General features: G+C 37.4%; 1 protein-coding gene across 3 annotated transcripts in view; it reads left to right on the top strand.

The window, feature by feature from the left end:
* Nucleotides 1–24,570, top strand: part of UBAC2 (UBA domain containing 2) — an 89,736-nt gene that overhangs the window by 51,355 nt on the left and 13,811 nt on the right. For 2 of the 3 annotated variants that reach the window (XR_011679755.1, XM_071430913.1), the window contains exons 5-7: nucleotides 6,624–6,747; nucleotides 8,545–8,592; nucleotides 19,170–19,415. Coding sequence is in view for 2 of the 3 variants with exons in the window: in XM_071430913.1 (XP_071287014.1) it covers nucleotides 6,624–6,747; nucleotides 8,545–8,592; nucleotides 19,170–19,415 (418 nt within the window). In the remaining variant the exon portion in view is untranslated. Of the gene's footprint in view, nucleotides 1–6,623; nucleotides 6,748–8,544; nucleotides 8,593–19,169; nucleotides 19,416–21,948; nucleotides 23,440–24,570 lie in introns of those variants that run through there. The other variant, XM_071430914.1, reaches the window with a different exon arrangement.

The raw sequence follows: 24,570 nt of genomic DNA, 5'->3' as shown, positions 1-24,570 counted from the left end.
GGAAAATCCTTTCATTTGCTGTTAGAGGCTGTGGTTGAGAGCTACCTGGGCTTTTCCCCAAAAACTGATACTGATCATTCATGACTGCAAAGGACTGTTTCATGACCTCATTTGGTGACCTAATTTTAAACAACCAACAAGGCATGATAAGGCTATTTTTGGCAGGTCCAACCCACGCAGAGAGCAGGATGCCTCTTTGGAAATGTTAGGGCTGTGTTCACAGCACACGTGTTGGATGGCATTGTAGTGGTGAAGGTGTGTAGAGAGATAGGATCTCTGCTAACACATCCATCTCATCAGAAAATCTCAAGTAAACACAGGTCTAATGGCAAAGGTACTTTGTTTTATAGGAAATGTTTTTGCTATAGCAGAACATAGAGCCTTGTAAGCTACTTTTGTACTTACTTGGTTGAGACTGTACGCTGATTTTTCTGGTATTGAACTTGCACTGTACACATGACTTGATTCCCCTTGGATGCCAAAGAGCTGCCTAGAGAAAGGGTCTATCTAGGGCTTTCAGCTCCTCAGTCTTAATGGAGCATTCATCCTCTAACATCACATTCAGAAAATCTTTGGGAAAACTTACCAGTCTTATTCTGGATTTTTTTTTCCTTGTTTTTGAATAATTTTTTAATTATTCGGCTTCATCAGAGAGTAAAATTGCTTTAAATGAAGTCATGAGAATTCAGGACTGCTTAAAGGGAAATTGCACAGGGAACTTGCTTCATATGTACGCAAAGTAATACCACAGTGTGGTTCCGTGTCCAGCACCTAAGGTCTGCTATAGAAATGGGAAATTTTGAGATACGCAGTCATGTCATGACTGACATTAGTACCCCAGCTTCTTATTAAAGGAAATGTTTGCTTCAGAATTGTTTTATCATTATAAAACAACGGCAGTATGTGTTTCCTGCTTTGATCTGATAAAATATTGCCTTCTTTTGATTAAGATACAGTACTAGATAGTACCTTTTGAGTCACACTGGCATATTAGCTACCAATCCAGGCTAGCATGATGATAAATTAAATGGTGCAGGTCGCATTCTTTCACTAACTGTTTATCCTTCTAGCTGTTTGTTTTCTGTTCTGATACAGCTGCTGTTGGTCCATTATCTGTGACTGCTCCTGGATTTGAACATGTAAATTAAGAAATTGCCATGTTTCAGAAGGTGTTTCTGTTTACCATATATGACATACATACATACAGACATACATTTGTGTTTTCCATATATGTGCAAACACTGTTCAGATTTTGGCAGGCAATGTGAGGAACATGGAACCCAGGTTACAAAATATATTGTTGGATAGTCTTGGCATTAAAAACTAAAGCTTATTTTAGGATAGGTGTCTGACTTGTGCCTTCATGAGGGGATTGTAAACTGTTGGTTAGATGGTTAGTCTCAAATTTTCATGAACTGCAAGTTGCACGGATTCTGCGGGGATATCCATGGACAGGAGGAACCTTTCTTTTCATCTCCAGATGCATTTTTAATTTTTTCTCTGCATTATTGCTGTTTTCCTGTGAAATGTTGGCTTTAGCTAGTGAGTACTGGGTAACAAAGCCTACTGCTTTTGCTGCTATTGAGACACCTCAGGCAGTGAGCTGTCCTGCTCTTGTGCAGTGAAAGAATTGGGTGCAGTAGAATTGAGTCCTTTGAGTCCAGGGCTCCAGCAGGAAGAGGGGTACTCACATCAAGGGTAGTCACATTCCACAGAGTTCATTAATTTTAAGGAATGTTATTGTGAATACTTAGCATCTTTGGAATAAAGGCTGGAACCTTAAGTGTAATATGACAGTGTTTGGACTAACTGTAGGAATGCAGGTCACTGAAATTACTTAGTAACTTGAATTGCAGGTGCCCTGCTTGCATGCCTGTATTATCTGCAGTTGTTTTTATAGGTGATATTTTTAGCGCCCCCAAAAATATGTGGTTGTGAATTTGTCAGTTTAATGGTGTTTTGGAGAACTTGAATGAAGAAAAACACAGCACAGCAGTTAGTAAGTGTAGTGAGTCATTCTGAATAAAATAGGTTATTTCTGCAAACTTAATGCCACAGAACTTCTATTGACAGTAGCAAGCATTTTTGCAGAAGCTACACTTATTTAGCTTTCTAACCCTTTGTTCATGCATTTTAGAACCATTTTTCCTCTGTTTTGTATATATTTTCCTCTGTATTTTGCATGTATTTGCTAGTGCTAATAGTTTATTTTAATCTGCATTTAATAGTCCCTCTTTTAGACTTTAAATAGTATATTTCTCTTGTAATATGTATCTGCCCCTGATTTTTCCTTCTCAGACAATTTCTACATCTCTGACATATTTTTTTCAAGGATACTGTTTGTATATGTCTTTTTTTATTTCTTTGTACAAAACCAATCTCATAGATTCATATGATGTAGAATGTTCCTATCTTGTCACTGTGTTTCTGTTTCACTTCAAGTGTTGAAATTTAGCGTGCTCTTCAAAATGGGGATGTAATTATTATAGAGACAGCTATTGCAGTACATCTTTGGGATGGACATGTAGAATGTTCAAACTCTAGAATTCAGTTTTCAGGTTTTAGAGTTTTCTGGGTTGTTTGAAAATTTCATTTTCTAACGCATGTTGTCGCAGACATTTTTTTATGAAAATCCTTTCCTTAGGATTTTATCCTCCTAAGAAGCTGAGAGGCCTCAGGGATACAATGTAAACAATGATTATCTGCTGCTGTGGAAGGCATCAGGTGGATTTTTGATTGGCCCATCTTAGATGTTTATAATTAATGGCCAATCACAGCCCAGCTAGCTCGGCTCTCTGTCCAATGCACAAACCTTTGTTATTCATTCCTTTCTATTCTTAGCTTAGCTAGCCTTCTGAGATGGAACCTTTTCTTCTATCATTTTAGTATAGTTTTAATGTAATATATATCATAAAATAATAAATCAAGTCTTCTGAAACATGGAGTCAAATCCTCATCTCTTCCCTCATCTGAAAACCCCTGTGAACACCATCACACCATGTGACTAAAATTAACTTCCTAAATATGAAGTGGGCAAAAACTCAGTTCAGAGTCAGAATATGCTTGTGTCTATAGCCCTTCTTTGCACACAGACATCACAGATGTCTAGTAGAAGTAAATCATGGCATGTGAAAGGACATTTGTGATATTCTTACAGTATAATGAACAAAGGGCTGGGGCGAAGGTCTCTGCAAAAAGAAAGCACAGAAAAGGAGACTAAAAGAGATGAGAGGAAAAGCAAATACAAGAGGATAGGAAAGAAGTGAAGGGAAAGAAAATGCTGAAGTAGTCTTTCAATAAGAATATGTTTTCCACTTGAAGATGTTGAATCTGATATATGGTACCAAACAGCTAATTAACATAACTAAAAGAGTTAAGAGCCAGTCCTTTTATTTACAGTATGTGGATGGGTGTTTGTACCTGTCCAGTGAAATACAGGAACAGAAATTCCTCCAGTGATCTTGAGCTTCAGGATTGAGGCTTTGATTTTTCAGGTTTTAGAGTTTACTGGGTACCCTATTGCTACCGAGCAATAGGGTAGCTTAGGTTTCACAGGATCTGTGGCAGCTGTCTACTTCAACCCTGGGTTCAAAACATGTCCAACAAGAATGCGTTATTTTGGGCTGTGTGTCCAGGCTGTATCTCTGAGAATGGAGACTATAGCTCTGGGCAGCCTGGTAAAATACTGGACCATCATTATCCTGTCTGGAGTTGCTCCAGTATATGAATACCTTTCTTGATGCATGAAGCCCAAAAGTGGACACAGTGATTTAGGTTTAAGCTCAGAAGTGCTGAGCAATTACTTCTCTTGGCCTGATGACAACACATTGATAAGGCTGCCCTGTATGTGATTGACCTTTCCTGCAAGGATGAAATGATACTCAAAGACTGACTAACACTCAAAGGATTCTCCAGCTCCTTATCTGCAAATCTGTTTTCTAACCAGTCTGTGCCACTGCACAAGGTTGTTCTAACCCATATGGAGACTCCACAGTTACTTCTGTTGAACTCCCTAACATTCCTAATGCCAGCCCATTTTCATCAAGGAATAGCTGAATGTGGTCCTGCTCTCCAAAGTATTGACTGCTCCCTCCAGTTTGATTTCACTCAGCAGCTTGTTGCGAGTGCACTCTGTCCCATCATCCAGGTTGTTTAATAAAGACAATAAATAGTGTTTATCCCAGTATGGATCCCTGAGGGAAGCTGCTAGTAAGTGGTTACCCCTAAAGTTGGCGCTGCTGATCAGAATTGAGTCCTGCAGTGCAGCCAGATTCCCTCTAATCTCCATATGCAGTGCATATCTTCCCTGTTTTTCTTTAAGGGCTGAAGAAGAAACCAAGTCAAAGGCCATCCTAAAGTCAGAGTGTACAACATTTGCCATCTTCCCCTTCCTTATCCACAGCACCGGAGTTGCTCTTGGTAAATCCAGATGGGATATTAGCAGCTGCCTTGTCCATTGTGTAGCTGGCAATGGCTCCTAGGAGCTTTGCTCTGTAACTTTCCCAGGGATAGAAAGCTATCAGGGTCCTCTTCTTGCCCTCCTTGAAGATGGTTGGGACATTTGCAATTATCCAGTCAGGAACCTGTCCTGATCACCATGATATTCCAGTGAGGTAGCATTGGCCACCTCCCTGAGAGCCCTGGGGTGCAGCCTATCTGGTCCTTTTGCCTCCTGTATGATCAGCTGGGCTCAAGAGCCTCCAAAATGTCTTTCTTCACAGCAGGTCTTGCTCCAGTCCCACAGGAGACTCAGGGACCGCAAGGCCTGAGGGCAAAACTAACCATTGAAAACTGACCCAAAAAGACATTGAATGTCCTCGCTTTTTTCTTGTCCTTTGTCACTTTTTTCACCATTGGGTCCACATTTTCCTTGACCATCCTTTTGGTGTACTTTACTGTGTCAGCCATATTCTAGTATTATTCTGTGGATGACTTATCTGACAGAGCTGCTGACAGAGCAGCGTCCCCATATAGGTATTCTAAAAAAAGGCATTAGTAAACTATTGAAAGACAACAGAAAATAAAGGGAAATTTTCAAAGTACAAAATCATATAAAGAAAGTTGAGGGTGAAAGTTTAAAATTAACTGGAATGAATTTTCACATAGTGGAATTGCCTGTACAAATGAGTTTCACACAGCATTTTGAAGGGCATTAGTTTTCACATTTTAAAAAAAGATACCTGAATGGATATTTGGGTAATACCTATTTATATTAGATGTGAGCTCTGTCTAAAAAACAAACCCTGATTCCTTTAGGAGCATAGTTCTGTAGTTCCCATGAACGTACTGTTATAGCAGAAAAGGCCCATCACTCAGTTTCCTCCAGCTCTTCTAGGTTGTTGGGTACTGAGCAGTGTCAGACACTGGACTGTGAATTTAGCTGATAGCTGCTCTGGACTGAGGTGGTGCTTTCTGTGGTCTCTGTTGACATAATTGGTGAGTACTAACATTTAGGGAACCTTTTAGCATTCTCTAATCTCTTTGTAAAATGCACTTGCAGTTTTGGGAAATGCCTTTTTGTACTTTCCCATCTTATGATTGAGTGCACTCTTGCATGTGAAATCTCTGTCTCTGAGTCACTGTTTATCACAGGATCAATAAAACCTGAAAAGCATGCCACAGTTGTGGTATTCTCTTAATTTGGTCAGAGTAGAAAGAAATAATTTAAAATTATTTTTCTTAGAAGAGAAAAAATATTTTTTCTTTGTTTTTCTTCTATCTTCACTTGTAAAACCTGATTTATTCAGTGAATATTGTCTACAGAGGAATAACTTCAGATGAAGAATAATTTTTGTATGTTGCTTTCTTATAGCATTTTGACTCTTAGAGCTTCAGTAATTTCAGTTTTTTTCAAGAATGTGTTGTGTCTGTTTATACAGGTGTATTTTGTTTGTGTAAAAAGGATTATATGCAAGATTGAGTGTCTGAATGAAATACACTAGGTCATGTTCACAAGATCAGTCTAGGCATCTAGTCATTGTAAAAAGTGCTTGAAGTCTTAGATTCTATGAATCTCTGTCCAGTGATGGTTTGAAAACTTAAAAAACATCTTGGTTTGTGATTAGGATGAGGACCCTAAAGGAAGGCTTATTTGTAGGGCCATGAAAGTCACTGGCAAAAGGAAGTTCAATCAAACTGTCAGTATTCCCATTTTAGATGCTGTACTCTATTGGCAATCCTCTAACACATTAAGTCTGGGTAAATACCAGGAGCTTAGCTTCATAAGTGAAGTGGTTTCCTTAACCTTTTGAGAAAAGTAAAATCCTTACCATTTGTCCATTCGAATAATATTTTATTCTGATGTAGGAGATTGCTGCTGTTCTTGTTGTGTGCTGTGCTTTATGGAAAGAATCTGCTATTAGATGAAATATGTTGCCTTCTCTTCTGCCTCCAGTCCTAAACATTGGGAAATAAAATACTTTTTGTCACTTGTTCTTATTTGCTAATGAATCTATTACCTAGAATGCCAGAAGTCACCTAGTGTTGGTTCCCAAGGAATACCTTTGTTTGCAAGGTGGTATAACATTTTGATTGTTATGTACTTAAAATTAAATCCTTTTGATTGTTTGACACTACTGTTGCTGGTATCATTCTTATAACCATCTGTACCTTTATTTTTGCAGCTTGGGTCCTGTGTTCGCACTGTTTGTTCCATTTTATTCCTCCATTCCAAGAGTGCAGGTGACACAAGTATTGGGCTACTTTTCTATCACAAACAAGTCTCTGGTCTACATACTGGGTTTACAGGTATGGTATGTACTTGCTTGTTCATCTTTTAATAAACTAATAATGTTGTTAGTAGTTAGTATTTCTGTTTGTCTATGAATTTTAATACTTCCACATGCATGATTCAGCATACATTTAGGTAGTAACTATCCCATCAGCTAAAACATAGAGAATCATGTTTCTAGTATGCTGAAGTGGTGAGCAAGTGATCTGTTCTTATCTTGTCTTACATGGGAAAATATGATAGACAATTCCACAGGTTTGGGTTTTTTTTCCGTCAGTAAAATGAATTAGACAAAAAGAGATTAAAATGGAACCTGATCCTAAAGCATTTTTTATCTTTTACCTTTCTAGTTTGTGGTAAGACTGTTAGTAAATAATCAAGGTTTTGTCTGAATTTCACTTTTATATAAATTAATTTTACTTGTATATCATGCATTGCCATGTGAAAGGTAATTTAGAATATTGTAACATAGAGCACAGCAACATCATGTAGTATTCTGTGAAATATGACTGGAAAAATATAGCTACTTGGTATAGAAAGCCAGTAATTATTCAAAAAACAATTAAAAAACTCCAAGACCCAGCAGCCTAGAAATCAATGGAACATTTTTGTCACAACCTGAATGATGAGATGTGCAAATTTATGAGAAATTATATTTTCTAGGGATTCAAAAGTAGCTCTGGCGTGTGCAACAGGGAATACACCATAGCTATGTGAAATATGGAAGAGAGTATTTTAGAATAAGAAGTCAGTTTCAGAATATTGACTTGTGCTCCACATGAACATTTCATTCATCCTCTTTCCTGTTCAGCCTTTGGTTTCCTTCAGTTTCTGCTCCAGCACCTTATTTTCTGGATCTCTCAGAAATCTTGTTTCCTCTCTTCTGAGCCCATCACTTGCACTATTATTGCAGTCTTTGGGAAAGCCATGCTAATGTGAGGGCTGTTTTCCATTGGGTCTTTTGCCTTTTGCTGTCGTGCACACAGCACGTCCAGCCCGGATCAGTGCTGTCACTGAGCCCTGTATCTGCGGGATCTCTGCCTGCTGAGCACTGAACCCTTGCTGCCATCACCCAGAGCCCAAGGGGAGACTCATTTGCCTTCTTCTCATTTGGAAACTCTGCCCTTATCTCAAGTTGCTGTTTCTGTAGTCTGAACTCTAAGAGGGAAGGTGTTCTCATGATTCAGTCAGCATCACGCAGAAACATTTTAGTCACCATTTTCAGTCCATTTTTTCCAGTTGGTAATAACCTTTTCCAGGTGATTAATCACATACTTTGCTAGAAACAATGGGCTGCCATGTTGACTTATCAGGATAAAAAAAAAAAAATTGCTCCAACTTATTTCTGTGATTTCATGTCAGCAAATATGTCACTGGGTAAGAACTTTCTTTCCTTAATTTTGATGCTGGTGCTTAGTCTGTCTGTGGCTGCATGTCTGAGAGCTTCACTTGGAGTGCCTGCCTGCTTGGAACTCTCCTGTTGCTGCTGAGTCATTTCCTTTGCTTCAGTCTCTCTTTCAGACCTGTTTTTCTGTGCAGCCTATAACTGACATCCTGTTATACTTAGTAAGCTATATGAAAATAAAATGTATTGTTCTCTAGAAGGAGAACAATTGTTGGATCCCTGTGTTTTTTCCACTTGCTCCTTCTGGAATACTTTTTTTTTTAATGGTAAACTGAATTTTAACAAAGGTAAACTCTGACATCTCCCATTGTCATGATGAGTGCATAGCCTATATCATATTGCAACTTAGTGGTCCATATAGCGAGAACTTTGTAAAATAAGAATTTAAATCCCTGCTCTTGTCTTCTAGCTCTTAACCTCTGGTTCCTACATCTGGATTTTAGCCTTAAGTGGATTGGTAAGTTACTGTTATAAAAATCATATGTTCCTTAAAACACTCTGTTATGTATATGAGCAGCACAGTATATTTGGACTCAAAAAGAGCAGAAGTTAAGTAGCATTTTATGTTGCTAACTAGAAAGTTTTCCTCTTCAACTTCTAAATATGTGAAGCACTGACTAGCTGGTGATAAACTGACAGACGACAAAATTGGTGGTTAATATTTTCAGGGTGCTGCTGCTCCCTGCATAAAATTAATTTTGTTGCCGTGGATATAGCTGTACACCCACAGCTATAAATGAGATTATTGAGGAAATGGTAGAAATGTGTACCCCAGGTTGAGGTTTGTTTTTTCCATTTTCAGCAAGCCTCAAGCTTTGATTCCAAAACTCAGGTTTTAATAACTTTGCTGTGAAGGTTTTTCATGCTTTGCTGTTCTCCAAGGAGATCTATAATATAGCTGTTTCTCACCATGACAATGGCAGTAAGGGCACAAAATCACGTTGCACATCAGTCAGATAAAGGAGCTGTGATCTTTTTCCTTTCTGACTCTGTTGTTGGTAAGTGCTGGAACAAACTGTACCAAATCTTTCAGATTGTTAGATACTGATAAGCTTCTTTTAAAATTTTACAGACTTAGAAATTAGGAGCTTAGGCTGATTTCTTGGCCCAAAAGACTGTAACCTTTTTCAACAGTGGGAGTGCCGCCACTTCCAAGGGAACTCATTATTAAGTTGATGGAGAACTCAAATTATGCCCTTGCTGTATAGAACCTACTAATTTGAATTTGGGTTGAGCTCAGAAGGAAATGCTGCTACAACTTAGTGATTTGATCTCTTACCATTTGCATTGACTGTGGGTTTCTAGGATAACTAATAACAGGAGCGTCAGAGCAGCAAACAGTGATGTCTGTTCATGATCTGATCTTGCTATAAATATCGATGAAAGCAGTGCAACTAACAAATCAGAATCTATCTCCCCTGGAAATCAGCCCAAGCCTCTGTGCCCACTGAAGGATCTGTGACTTCCTCCAAATACACTACCCTTCCTGTTACTCTGCTGGCTCTTTTAATAGCCCTTCCTTTCCAACAGGTGTTCATTAGAGAGGGAAGGAAAGGAAAGAAATGGAAAGGCATTTTTACTCCCTCTTTCCTGATGACAGAAGCTCTGTGTATACTTGATTATACAGACATATAAAGAGTAGCTCATTTTTTTTTCATAATACATTATACAGTTCTTATTTTAATTCCTTCTTAATGTAAAGTTTTATTTTTCTGTATAATGAAACTTGCTGAACTTCTGTAGTAATCTTTTTTATAAGTTATCTTTTTTTAAAATTTAAGATTGACAGTATGTTTTACTTGGGTGTAAATCCATAGGATTAAATTGAGTTACGTCTGTGTCACAGGATGGCTAAAAAATCATTTCAAGTTTTCATATTGCTTCAGTCAGCATTAATTAAGTCATCATCAATTATGACGTGTTTTCAGTCTCAGTTTTTTTCTGCAGCAAGCAGAGAGCTGCACTCCATGACTTTGTAAGAAGTGCTGCAGTTTGAAAAGAAATTTATATTAGGATTTTCTGCCATTTCTTTTGCATAGCATATCTGCCACATTCTGTGATTAAAAAGTCTCTTTTTCTCCTCTGTTAGAAATTATAATTTGGTGTCTTTTGCAAAAACTTGATAAAGCAATGAAGTTTCACGGTATATTAGATAATCTGAGGAAGGATATGCAAAACTATAAAGGTGCCGTTTAGCACTACAAGTGTAGTTGGTTGATAACATATGTATATGTACAATATGTACAGAAACAGATTGTCAAATTAATGTTACGTCATTCTGACAACCTATGTTATGTAATTCTTATTAGTCTTAACATTTTTCTAGCTTACTGCCTTAGTCTTTGTGGACTCAAATTTTCAGGTATTTGTACAGAAAGGATGAGTAAAGGCATGAGCACCAAGTCAGATAGGTGTAATATTTAGTCACTAGTTCATTGCCTGGTAGACACTTCACTGTATTTTAAGCACTGAAGATCACTTAGGCAGTCATATTGAGTGCATTATGATGCTGTTCTGTAATTTAGCTTTTGTTACTCTTCTGCTTATGTGGAATATTAAAATGGGTGGTGCCAGCACAATATCTGAGTTGTTATCAGTTTCCACTTTGTGTTCAGGGTGTTCTTGGTTTAGATTTATTTAAATTCTCACAGTCTATATTTGAACGTGACGAAATGGGATCTGACTTTCTAGTTACATCCTTGCAAGTGTCATGAGACCTTCTTGTGAATTCTAGGCAGGGTATAGAGGTACTGGGAACTGTACTCCCTTGAGTTCTTGTTTTCAGTAGTTTTGAGTGATGCCATCATTACAGATATGCATGTGCGAGTCTATGTGGGCGGGTGGGCATTGATGTAATGTGCCTGGTGATAGGGAATTTTTCACAATTTGTAGTTTTGATGGTGAATTTTTCTCAGGTGCAGAAATTACAGCTCATATGTTTTGTTATTGGAATACAGAAGGTCTGCTGTGTCTGTCTTTGTGAAAAGGTATATCTTGCTGGATCTAATTTTAAACCAGCACAGGATTGTGGTCTTAAAGGCAGTTTCTTTACTGTCCACATGAAACTGGATAATCAATTATTGTGTTTTTGGTATGTCAGTTGCTGGTATGTTGTATAAAACATGCTGTTTAGATACATGATGCTTATGTATAAGGAAAATAGAATTTATGAAGTAGACTGTAAAGAAATTCACAAATCTGATGTCATCAGTAATCTGTAATCATCTTATGATTGATAGGACTAATTTAGTTTCTTGTGATTTATTTTGCCAGGAATATATGATGCCTGGTGCATACAGACCAAATTTGTTTCATATGATAAGAGTTTTTTGGGGTTTGTGCCATAAAATTAGGAAACATACTAGAGATGCCCAAAATTCTTTTCAGTAGTTGTTTACAGAAGTGCCTCCATGTAGTGCATATCACTCAGTTTAGTGAAGGCTTGAAACAGTTTCTTCACTATTTTTTTTCCTTAAAATAGTCATTGGATGTAGACATCTTCTCTCCCTTTTTTTCCCACCTCTTTAAGATCTTTTGGATTCCCACTTTACATTTTTCCTTGCCATACTTTTGTAGGATTGAAATTTGAGAGATGTGTCAAGGCTCAGTCATAGCTTGAGCTCATCTGCTTAAAGAAGTCAGCTCAGGTTGGTGACCAGCAGAAGACATGTCCCATGAAGACATGCAGTTCCCTCCACTTTCTAGGATAGTGTCATCAGACAGATCACAGGCCATGGGTTTTTCTGAGTAACTTAGGGCTATATTTGATAGGGGGAAGGTATCTTTCAGGCCCTTTCTGTGATTTTAGTGTTCTAGCCTTTCTTCTTACCTCGTGTTAGTTTTTTATTTGTTTGCAAGATGACCTGCACTGCATAAAGTTCAAAATTTGGAATCCACCAAGTCTCCTGTGAGGTGCCTTGAATTTATGTAGAGTTCAGTTCAAACCTTAGGAAACTGAAACTGAGAAGTTTCTAAAACCCTGCCTGACTTGGAGATTTCACTAAACAGAATGCAACAGTTTTCTGCATTGGTACTGTGCTGTGCTGGAATTTACTTTTCTCAGAATGTATGAAAAGTTGTGCTTTTTATATTTAGATATTGGAAAATGTAGAGAATCTGTAATTTAGAGCTTGTACTTTAATGGCTTAAGGTTAAGATAGAAAGTTCAGACAGTGTTGAGTGCATGATTTTAATTTCAGATCTGGTTTTTTGAGTACATTAGTTACTATTCATAATTTTGAAGTGGCTAACTTAGTTTTACATAGACTATAGATGCTGTTAAATGCTCCCAAGTGTACTTGGATTGTACTTTTGAGTTCTGTTTGTTAAGAACTTTATGCATCCTTTCTATTAGTTGTTCATCCAGCTGAGGTGTTTTTGTATAGTGAATTCATGTCCTTTAGAATTGGCATATATAGGATAAAAAGTGATTCAGCTGGGGGAGCAAAATAATTAAACCAGACTTTAATTATTTTAGTTCCTGTCGTAAAAATAGAACTATGTAGCTAATATCTGATCAGATCAGATCTGATCAACTGATCAGGAATCATTGATTTTCTTATTGTTTTTCTTCCTCTCTCACACCTTTCTTAAGTGATTTTGAAGAATGCATGCTGAATTCTTTGTTGTTTTAAAACATTTTGTATTTGCATTTGTATTACCTCACAGTATAGTGTTCATGTTTAAAATATCATCCCTTCTAGATACTTAAAATTCATATTAAATATGTGCTTTCTCAAAGAGAATCTTTGGTCAGAGTGTGTTAATGTATGCAGTTACCTCCACATTTGTGTCCTGCTGTTCATTGTCCTTCATCCTCCAGTTAGTCTGGATATCCTTCAGTCATCCACATTCAGTCTCATGTAGGACTTTAGTCAAAGTATGATTTTTGAACACTTTGTAACTGTGCTTGTAAGTGGATTCAAATGTTTGCTAAATGTTGGATCTAGTTAATTTCTGAATATCTGATGTTGGTATTACAGTATATATATCAGTAGTGTTGCTAATATCAGTGAGACTACTCACATACTAAAAATTCTGCCCATGCTTAAGTACTTACCTAAGTAAAACCATGTGTTTTGTGCATAACAGATGTGATTCCCCTTTCCTGATAGAACTACCCAAAGAGCATGTACTCAGTTCACAGAATCACTTGATGGTAGCACCTGATCCAGCCTCCCTGCTCAGGCAGGGCCAGCCAGAGCAGCTTGCCCCAGGACCATGTTCTGATGGCTTTTGAGTATCTCCAAGGATGCAGACTCTACCACCTCCCTCTCCCTAGGCAACCTGTGCTAGTGTTCAATCAACCTCACAGTGAAAAAGTGTCTCATGATCTTCAGAGGGAGCCTCCCATATTTCAGTTTGTGCTTATTTCCCCTTTTCCTGTTGCTGGGCACCACTGAGAAAAGCCTGGTTTCATCCTCTTCATTTCCCTTCAGGCATTTCTTTACTTTGGTAAAATCCCCTGGGCCTTCTCTTCTCTAGGCCAAACAGCCCCTCTTCTCTCAGCCTTTCCTCATGGGAAAAATGCTCCCAGTCCTTTGATCATCTCTGTGGCCCTGCACTGGACTTGCTCCAGCAAGTCCATGTATGTTAACACATGTGCTGAATCCTGCCCAAAACTAATGTGCAGTATTTGTGTGTGGACAGTGCTCAGTGTTCAGGGTTGACTGTAAGTGACTTGATCTGAGTGTCACTACATTCTGGTGACTTTTTTGACACAATGCTCCCTGTGGTGGGAGCTGTGACACCCTGCCCACCTCAAGATGTGAACACATGACAGCTGACTAAGCTACCAGCACTTACTCCTGCATCAGTTAATGCATCTGAGAAAAAAAAGTTGGTTCATCTGGAATACAGGGGATGTTGGTTTGAAAGTGAGGTTGTAACTGTCTGGGGAGGAGGGAAATGCAGATATTTCCAGCTCTGGAAGAAGGAGAAAGTAGTGAGAAAGGACAGGAAAAGGTAATAACATGTTGTAAGGCACTTTATCTGTAATATCTGTGGCTTCTGTAGAAAAATGGATATTGGTTTTCAGTTTGTGTTTCACTTCTAAATTTCTCTTAGATCTGAGGAAGAGTCTCTGTGTCCAAATTATGGTCTGTTTGATCAACTATACCAACTGGTTCATTAGGAATTAGATTGTTCTATCAGTGTTTGCTTTTTTTGGCAGCAGTGTTGCCCTTTTTTAGAGAAGGAATCCATGAGAGTAATTCAGCTGTGTGTGTTCTTTGGAGACATCTGCCAAAGGATGAGTTACATCCCAAGAGTGCCCATTTCTCTCTGGTGACTATGACACTAACTTTAAATAAGCAGCTTATTAAGTACTCTTTTAAATTACAGATGTCTATGTTGGGTCAGATTAATGAAATCCTGATCTTTTAATTAAAAAGATTTGGTTAACAATGTGTTAATCATCACCTACAGAATGCTGGCAGAGACCAAGGGAACCTATGCTTAGGACACCAGTACAAGTTAAAAGTAGCTGTACTGTGCTGAAATCGCAGTACAGTCATGCTTGCACATACACAATGTTTTTTAGCTGATAATGATTCCATCTGACCAATGAAGCACTGATGAACTCTGGAAAAAAAGTTTCAAGGTATCTGGAAAATTTATGAGCCAAATCAACGGGAAACAAAATTGAAGAAAAATATTTTAGTATCTCTATAATCTTATTTTTCTCTCAAGGTAACTTTTACAAAAGGCTGTTTATAGTATTTGCAACAATTTCCAAAAAGGAAACCCAAACAAAATAATCTGTTAGAATTGTCACGGAAGTTGAAAATATGTGTGTAGTGGCATTTATTTGTTGCGTAGTTTTGTTTCTTAGGTGGTTTTCACACAACCCTCTTGGTATGATAAATGCTTTTGCTAATGAAGACAAATACAGAATCCCAACACAAATTTCAACCCATGTTTTGATTCTAATTTTTAGAATTCAGAACATACTAAGGATTAAACAGATAAAATAGATATAAAAATGTCACTTCACCTTAAGAAAACTATTTGCTTTTCATTTGTTGGTATCTGAAAATAGCCAAGTCTTGAGTATATATGATGAATGTATTTACATTTTTCAGAACAAAATAATCAAGTATTTGATGTCAAGTTTTGTTAGTTAAAATAATTTTCAACATAATTCTCTACACCAGTCTGTCTTCTTTTTTTCTGTTTGATTTCCTTTTTTGGTGTTAATCAAGTACAGTGAATTTCAATATTTAAATTTAAAATTTAAATATTGAAATTCATTGTACTTGATTAACACCAAAAAATTTGTGGAGCATATGTATCTTTGCAATGTAAAATACTGGAGAGCTTCTATGTTTGATTTACCTAATTGCAGAGAAACTACAGCTACTTCCTTTTTCTCAAAAATGTACAACTTTGGAAGGACTTAAGGGAAGGGGAGGGGAAGGCAGGCTTTATATGGGGGCAGAACGAGGTTAGGAAACTTCATGTGAAGAATCAGTAGTAAGTCATGGCATTAAGAAACTGAAAATATCTAAGCACACTTAGATTCTCTGCAGTGTGCCAGAGAATTTCCAGCATCCTCCATTTCCTCTTCTTAGCACTGTACCACATACAATATGGTGGAAGATGTTGTGACTAACAGAAATTAAGATGCACCTTATGTTGCTAGCCACAAATTCTCCATTTTAACGGTGTGGACATAACCACAACGTTTTTTTGTGGTGACTTTTGGCGGCTAAAATACAGTGGAAGCTCCTCTATTGGGGGAAGTAGCCCTTTAATCTGATGTACGGTGCTGAAGTTGGAAGATAATGAGGTTATTTTATCTTCATTGAATAAACAATGTTGCATTATGTTCTTAAACACTAGAAATTCACTCAATGTCAGTAACAAAAACAGTGTAAAAAGTTGCTTTTTACTTTGTCAAAGCTTATGATTTATAAAATGATATCTATCAAATTCTGCATATGAACCAGCTATAGAGGAAGTTCTTTGGAAATACTTGCCATTAAGATGAAAGTATGACACTGAGCCAGACTGAATCACAAGGCCTTTTTTAACTACAAATGTGTGCATTCTGGGCTTATTGGAAATATGGAAATAGCTATCTTGTCCTCACTAATTGAAACTTATTGAAAATTTGTTATAAATGACCACAGCATTTTAAAGTTTCTTATACTTCCATGTAATAGCTCTTCATTTTAGCATGTCCATAAACTTTTAGGCTTATAAAGCCTTTTCTCCTGATTAAGTACTCTGGAATGACTTGCTCTCTATCACTACCTAAAAGGAAATTGTGATGAGGTGAGGGTCAATCTCTTTTTCCAAGTAAGATAAGTGGAAATGTCCTTTAAGTTGTGCCAGGGAAGGTTTAGATTGAATATTAGGAAAAATTACTCACCAAAAGGTTCATTAAGCACTGGAACAGGCTGCCCAGGGCAGAGAGAGGTTGAGTCACAATCTCTATTGGTGTTTAAAAGACATGTAGATGTGGCACTTAAGGACATGGTGGACTTGGCAGTACTGGGTTAGCAATTGGACTTGATGATCTTAAAGGTCTTTTCCAACCTAAATGATTCCATGCCCAACCATCTCCGCTAAGAAAAATACAAGAATGCTTTTACTGATCCAGCTGTTAATTGAGGCTTGCAGTATGCCTTCCCTACTGAGACAAACAAGTACCAAAGTATTGACACCAAAGATAGGCTGCTGTTTTCTCATTGCTCTATTTTCTGTCTTGACTTGATAAATAGTGATTATCTTTGTGGTTAGTATGTTCAGACACGTGTCTGGATTTGTCATATATTCAGGGAGATGTAGTTTTTCCTATCACCACTTGCTTTGTTTTGTTCTTGTGACTTTTTGAACCCGCTCAAGATTTTTGAAAACATTAGACCTTTTCAAAGGTGGTTAGAGAGAGCAGAGATCAGTATCAAGGAGGGACATTTGAAAGAAGTGAAGGAATGTTGGTGTGATGTTGGACAAAGTATTTTGAGTAGGACTTCTTTCTCTTCCTAGTTAACACCTGTACAATCAGGTGCAGAATCCCTGGGATGAAAAGGGGTCCTGGCTCCATAGCCTAATGATACTACCTACACCTAACAAGGTGGGAGGAAGGGAGATAATTTGTATGTTCTGGTGCTGCTTGTGCATTTTGCATTGAAGAAAACATCAGATTAAATGTGTATGCAATATTTGCAATCAGGTTTAGTAATTCTCGCTCCCCCAAAACTGCTTTTTCAGTTACTGTGCAATCTAGGTTTTCTTGGGTGAGGAGCCTATCTACCTACCTCCCTCAGGATCAGGGGGTTTGCTTCTGGGGGACCTTCTTGCCAGGCAGACACCTCAAGCAGTACATACCAAAAACAGGTGAATTGCAGAAGTGATATGAATTTTCTTCTTCTTGTTCTTTGGTGATTATAGCTATACCTTAATTTCCAATTGATGTGCACTGTTTTAGTCATGAGTTTACAGTCATCTGGAACAGTTTCACTAGAGCTGAGAAAAGAATCTTTGAGGTCATGAAAAAGCTTCTGTTACAGTGTCCTGTCCAGTTAGGACCTTCTTTTGAATACAGAAAATTTTAATTAAAGGCAGCCTTCACTCTGATGTGATTATGGCCTTTATAGCATTTACCTCCTTTCTTTTAGCATGACTGAAAGACTGAAGAGGTTAAGAGTAGTTTAAAACACTTCTTTCTCATTTTAGAATGACAGCCTGTGCTTGTGCTGTCAAGCAACCAGCAGCTTGGGCTGTACATCCAACTGTGAGTCATAAAATGAAAGTAATATAAAACATAAATCATTGTTTCCAAAAGCAGAATGTGTTTTTGCTAGAAGTCTCACTACCTCACTGGATATTTAACAATAACCTTGTTAATAATCTGAAAAATATCCCCCCTCCTAAAGAACGTTTTTTTTTCCTATACTGTCTCTCTTTGTATAATCAGCAATGCATTTAGTATCTTTATACAAATGTCAGTGAGATACAACAAATAGCCCCAAATAAATAAATAAATAAATAAATAAATCAGATTCAGATTTTCTACATTGCTTTTCGCATAATTTCATTTCTGGGGTATGTTTACAGATTTGTTGAGGTTCAGATCTCTTCCTGTTCATGTGCTGTGACAGCATAATTCTTGTGGTATAACAGACAACAAAGAGTCACAAATGCTGAAATGTGGCATAAAGCAGAATGGCGATGGGACCGCTTTGGGCTCAAGTGCTGTGGCTTCACAATGGCATTCAAAATAATAACTGAGGGATGACTGTAATTCCATTTATGGGGCTCATGATTTCTCTTTCTCCTGCAGAATCTGAAATGAAATCAAGCCCCAAGGCAAGCATGAACACAGGGAATGTGTTTTTTTCTTATGAGTAGGAGAAGGGCCTCGCAAAAACTGGCTTTTTCAGTATCACAGTTTTTAATGAATTGGTTTTCAAATGTTTTTTTTTCCCTCCTGTAAGGCAGGTGGGCTTCTTTTGGAATGAGTGTGTGCATAGTCTTAGATTTAACTACATTTCCACTGGTATTTAACTTCATTTCCGCTGGTTTGCTTTTGATTTTACTAGAAGGAGAGATTCAGGTGGTGGGGACAGAAGCCTTATGAGGGTTTGGTTTTTTTTGTTTTTTTTGAAGGAGTGTGTAGAGTGCTTCAGCATCCTCAAGAGCTGTCTTAATCTTCTCAGGTCAGCATGCAGCATACCCTGACCAGGTTTTTTACTAGAAATTAAACTTTTATTTTAATTTTGACCAGTTTTAGAAAGGGTCATTTGGCTTGGGCTGAAATTCCAAAACAAACAAAAAACCCCTTGCAACTTTATGAGTCACAGGCAATGCACCACACAGATTTTAAAAAGCAATTTGTAGCTGTAGGGAAGTAAAGAAATCCCCTGTTTGTTCTCTGATTCTTGACTGGGAACTGTGAATAAATACAGTAAAAGCACTTAAAAAACCAGAAAGACCCAACTGTTACCTGCAGCCAAATCCAAAGTAAATGTGGTGTACTTAAATTTTTTGGTTTTCAGGGTTTTTTTAACATTTTGGTTTTTATTTCAGATTTCTGGGATTTGCTACAATAGCAGTATGTTAAAAGTTCATCGAATTCTTTGTGTACCCAGATGGGTAGCAAAGATATTTTCATGGACTCTTGAACCAGTCTTCTCATCTGCGGAGCCAACGAATGAAGTTCGAGTGGGAATGGGAGCCACAGTTGACATCCAGAGGCAGCAGAGAATGGAGTTACTGGATCGTCAAATCATGATGTCTCAGGTTGCCCAAATGAGGCGGCAGAGACAGCAGCAGGTATTGCTATACATTCTTTAAGGATTATATTGTTAGAAGAAATACATTTTTTTGGTTCATAGATTTTGCATTGTTCCTGTTTCCTAAAATTATTTTTTAATTTTTTTCCATCAGTCTTTCCTACACTGTTGTACTGCTGATAGCCATTTAAGTGGTTTGTATAGCTTTGTATGTTAAAACTTCTTCACAAGATGGGAGCAGGATGTCAGACAATCTTGTGGGGATATCAGTACTCCTGGCATTCTGTCACAAAAAGTGAGGCTGAAAGGTAAAGTGATTGCTTCTTGGTGGTCTTTAGTGAAAGCCATTGTGTAAAGTTAGAAAGTCAAAATGCTCCTTACTCTTTTGAGTATCTGTCTGGTCACAGCCTTTTCAGAAAGGCTGAAAATTTTCTATGAAATTCCTTTGTTTGTAGGTGTATAGGTTGTTTCTTAAGGGCAGAAATTAAAATCTCTAACTTACAGAGGTAAACCACCAGTGACTTCTGTTTGCCCTGTTTAATCCTCTTGGTTTAATCCTCTGTCCCTATTGAACAGAATAGCAGAGTCTTTTTATTTTCTCTGTTTCATACAAACTAACAAATCCAGATATTCTCAGTCTTTGTGTTGTAGGGCAGCAAAACAAGGCAGGTGGTGTCTCAATTCCTGATCTTAGATATGTTCACTGTCTTCACTGAGTTTTCTTTGCCTGAAACACAGCTCTGTACTGATACACAAGTGCTTTTTGTGTTGTGAGTAGTGCAGTGCAAACAGATATAGCTGTGTTACCCTTAATGCATTCCCAGAATTAGAGGTGTAATGGCATAAAGCTTTGGCCTGCAGCTGGAGTATGAATCTTTTGTTTCCAGTCCCTGATAACATTATTCAGTTTTTCTTATTTCCTTAACATTTCAATATGATGAAATTATTTCTCAAGGAGAAACTTCTAATCTATTTTTCTCCATTCCTATTAGAACGCTGATCAGTTTTAACATAAGAACTGAACTAGAAATTACTCAATTCTTGAATGTTGCCATTGTAATAGAAAATGAATTGAAACTGTATGTTGGACTACAAACAGCTGTGAGGAGTGCAGCCGGGTTTCTTCAGATGTGAGAAAGAATACACTTCCAGTTATGAAGGACAGTCTTTCTAATATCTCTTTAATTACAAAAAGTGGTAAATAAGTTCAGAATGGTAAATGATAAAAGAACTGTTGATAACGTTTTCTTCTCATCTTGTCCTTTCCCTAGGCTATGAACAATGAAAGTGGAAAATTGTCTTTTCATGTTTGACTTCAAATAGAATTCTTTAAAAAGGTGGAGGGGTTTGACTAAAATGCAGGAACACTGCTTGAACATCAGTAAGATGCTTCCCTTTACAAGTTGCTGAAACACTTTCAAGTTACCTTCATGTTTAGCCTTTAACTTGAGCACAGCATTTATTTAACTGGTCCTAATCTGTGAAACCCGTGATCAGAAGGCCATAGGATCAATGTATGAATGTTCCATAAGGCTCTGCAGAAAAGGTGTGTCATGAAAGCTTTTGACCCACCTGGTGTTTTTTAATGACTCATTCACAGAATTTACTGGTCATCAGCTAAATCGGAAAAAGCATCACTCACAAATGTTGCTGTGCAGTGGAATAATGAAAAACAGACTATTTTCAATCTCAAAATAATATTTGAAAAGTTGAAAACCATTTTCTGGATTGGTGTACTTGGGCAATTCTTTTACCTTTAGAAATTTGGCAAGGTGTAATTTGAAGACAGTGGAGTGGAAGAGATCATGCTAGAGATGAAAAGAATTTAGATGATAATTTTACCTGTGGGAGTGAAGCTATAAAGAATGCAGCTCAGTTTCTTAGATAGTTTTTTTGTGAAATTGAAAATAATGAAAGCTGTGAAGTACATGTCAGTCATCAAAACAGGCTTTGAATTATATTCTGGTAAATGTTGTGTGGATTTCTGAAGTCTCAATATGCTGTCTGTTGGTGGTGTGCCATAGGTGAGATAAATTAACATTTTCTCTCGCACTTTCTGCTTTGCTTGGTGAGGGAAGTGAACTTTAACTTTCTTCTCTATGCCATAGTGCAAGAATTTTGTTCAGCTGCCCCTTGAGAAGGTGCTCTGCTCATTCTTCCCTCTCCTTTACTCTTCAGTTCGTCTGTTTGAGAAATGAGACAATGCAGTTTCCCAGGATGTTGGTAGCATTATGGAAGGAGAAGATCAGTGCTTCTAATGGGGCTCCATTGTCTGGGCAATGTTGGCAGGCTCTCATAAGGGTGGCCCTTCTCTTAAATAGATGCTTTTTGTAGTAAGTTTATTCTTAGAGTCTTTACAAGAAATTCTGAAGAATATGAGCCTGACAGGTTATGTAAACAAACATTAAAAAGTTTAAATAAAAAAAAAGGGGGGGGGCAGGGGGAGGGAAGAAACTGGGGGGAAAGCCTTTCTCAAAAGTTGTTTTTAGTATACCTCTATGATACTGAGATGTAAATAATTTTATCTTTTTTTTTTTTTCCTGTTGTTCACTAAACGCTTTTATCCAAAGCAGAATTCACTTCGGATGCTTTCTACAAAAAAGAAAAAGCAAGGAACAATCACCCCAGAATTTATTTGCTGGCAATTCTTTGAGCTTTACCTTTTCCAGTCTTTTTCTAGCTGAAATCTCCTGGTCTGGAGGAAGCATGGAACTGGGTGTGTGAGTGCTGGGCTGTCAAACACCCTTGAATTCAATGAGTGGATTGAGTGTGTGGTAGAATTTGAAAATAAGCCCACCAAGTTCATTACTCGATGTACCTTATTTTAGCTCTTAAATATTCCGCGGACACTGTGTCTGAATTTGTTGCTAGAAACTGTTATGTTGATAGTTTCTCAGGGGAGTGTGGTTAAATGGTGACTGGTTTTGTGTTGGTTTCTAGTTGCTGTGGATACAGCCCTTAAACACATGGTAGTGTTCATTTAGAAAACTTTCTAGATCTTTTTAGATCTTGTGTTCTTTATTTGCTCCTGTGGATATTGCTGAGAAATTACAGTCTTGTCCCAAATGAATTACATAGCATCACCTGCATTCACCTTTAAAAGCAGTAGAATAAAATGTGTGCTATATGTATTCATTCCCTGAAAATACCAGCTTGCCATTTTGTTGCTGCTTTTTAAACTTTGCTTTCATAGTTATTTTCTTTCACACTCTTTTGTCTATCCTATTTTGCAAATAGTTTGTCGTGTTTTTCTTTTTTTCCCATTTCTGATTTTCTGTTCCCCTTCATGTCACTGTCACATTTTCATTCCCCACTGTGCCATTTTCCTCCTACATTTTTGTCACCTCTTCACCTTCATCTCTCTTGTTTCCCATACTTTGTATTTGCCCCTATATAAAATGCTTCTTCACCTTGGGGGAAGTTCTCTCCTGTCATGTCTGTAATCAGAAATGATTACCACCAGTAATCATTTGCTATTTTATCCTTTTGCTACTGTAATATTGATAAAAGTTGGTCTTCCTCTCCTGATGTTTCTATTTCTAGATCTCTTTTATTTCTTAGTATTTTTCTAAAAAGTTTATCTTTTTTGTAACCCAAATAAAACCCCGGTGGGAAAAGGGAAGCAACTGCAGCATCTGTGCACCAGTGTGAGTATCAAGGCGTCAACTTGACTTTCACTTCCCATTGAGAACGTGGAGGGAGGCTGGCAGAGAACCAAATTGTGAATAGATAGGGAAGATTCCATGCCTAGGTGGTATTGGCTACTCTGATGTCACTACAGACTGTGATGTGGAGGTGGTGGAAGGTTGCAAAAAGGTGGGGAGCACCTTGTGTTGGCATTAAGTATAACTCCTTGGAGCACTCCTTGCTGTGCCCATTCGAGATGGGCAGCATATCAACCTCAGTCCCTTCATCTTGAAAGAATGGGTTTTGTATCTGCTGAGCATTTTAGCTGAACATGTTAAGGACATCATATTACCTTTTTTGTGGATTCTCTTAAGTGTCTTGTATCACTTAAAAGCTTCTCCAGGTTGCTCCTGACTGTAACAAGCCTGCGGCCATATATATATATATATATATATATATATATATATATATTATAAATTATATAAATTTATATATATTTAAATTTAAATAATATTATAAATTATATAAATTTATATATATTATTATATATAAAATATATATATATATATATTTTCATATATATATATATATATATATATATATATATATATATATATATATATATATATATATGAAAATCTTCATTTCACTACCTCTCTATCTACCCTGCTGGCCACTTCAAGCTTACACTGTCTTTTCCCTCCTGTAGTCTTGTTCTTCTCTTCCAGCTGCCATTAATTTTCACTGAGGCCAGAATCTCCTAAGATTGATACCACATGGTATCTCATATGTATATCTCATCTTCATCGTATATGAGATTCTGCTGCTTGCAAAGACCAGACTTCTATAACAAAGGGACTTCCTCTTATTGTTTGTTCATTAGATGTCTTTCTCCTGGGACACAGAAGAGATGTTCTGTGGGTAGGCACACTGAGTATCTTTATTATTATGGGGAGCCTCATATCCTGAACAATTTGCAAGTTTTAGATTTTGTCAGCTAAGGACTGTGTGTCTAGATTGATAATTTACCTTCTGGTTTTATCTAAGCAATAAACTCCCAAACTTGGAAAAAAATAGATCATTGGAGCAAAGGTTTTCCTGGCTCAAGAGTTCTTCCTCAGGAATGTTATACTCATTCAGGAGGGTAGAAGAGAAATCCCCCAGTGAATATACTCGTAGACAGTCCAATTCTGCTTTTTCAAAGTGAAGAGCTAGACCCAGGCTTATTTTTTAGCTCTTCTACTGGTACTGAGGTGGCACTTCAATGAAGTTTTCTTGAATCACTTCACAAGTTTGAGTACCAGCAAGAAGCCCTTCCAACAGATATTTTGAACCATGAAGACCTTCTACAACCTTTATACATTGCCAAGTCGACAAAACCCCTTGTTGTCACAGCCAGGCCTTCAGATGGAAGCAGCTTTTCCATTTTGTTCCACAAATGTATGTATCATTGTCAGGAAGAAAACTACCAGACTGCTTTACCTGAATAAATGGGTGAGACTTTCAGCCAAGTGTCACACCAAGTCTTTTCTCTAATTTGGTTTCCATTCCAATCAGTCTGTGTTACT

The sequence above is a fragment of the Agelaius tricolor genome, unplaced genomic scaffold (genome assembly GCF_023055355.1).
Source record: "Agelaius tricolor isolate 1412-34295 unplaced genomic scaffold, bAgeTri1.0.p SCAF_7, whole genome shotgun sequence".
NCBI classification, from domain to species: Eukaryota; Metazoa; Chordata; class Aves; order Passeriformes; family Icteridae; genus Agelaius; species Agelaius tricolor.
The sequence above is the reverse complement of the archived record's forward strand: the minus strand, read 5'-3'. Positions and strand labels throughout refer to the sequence as shown.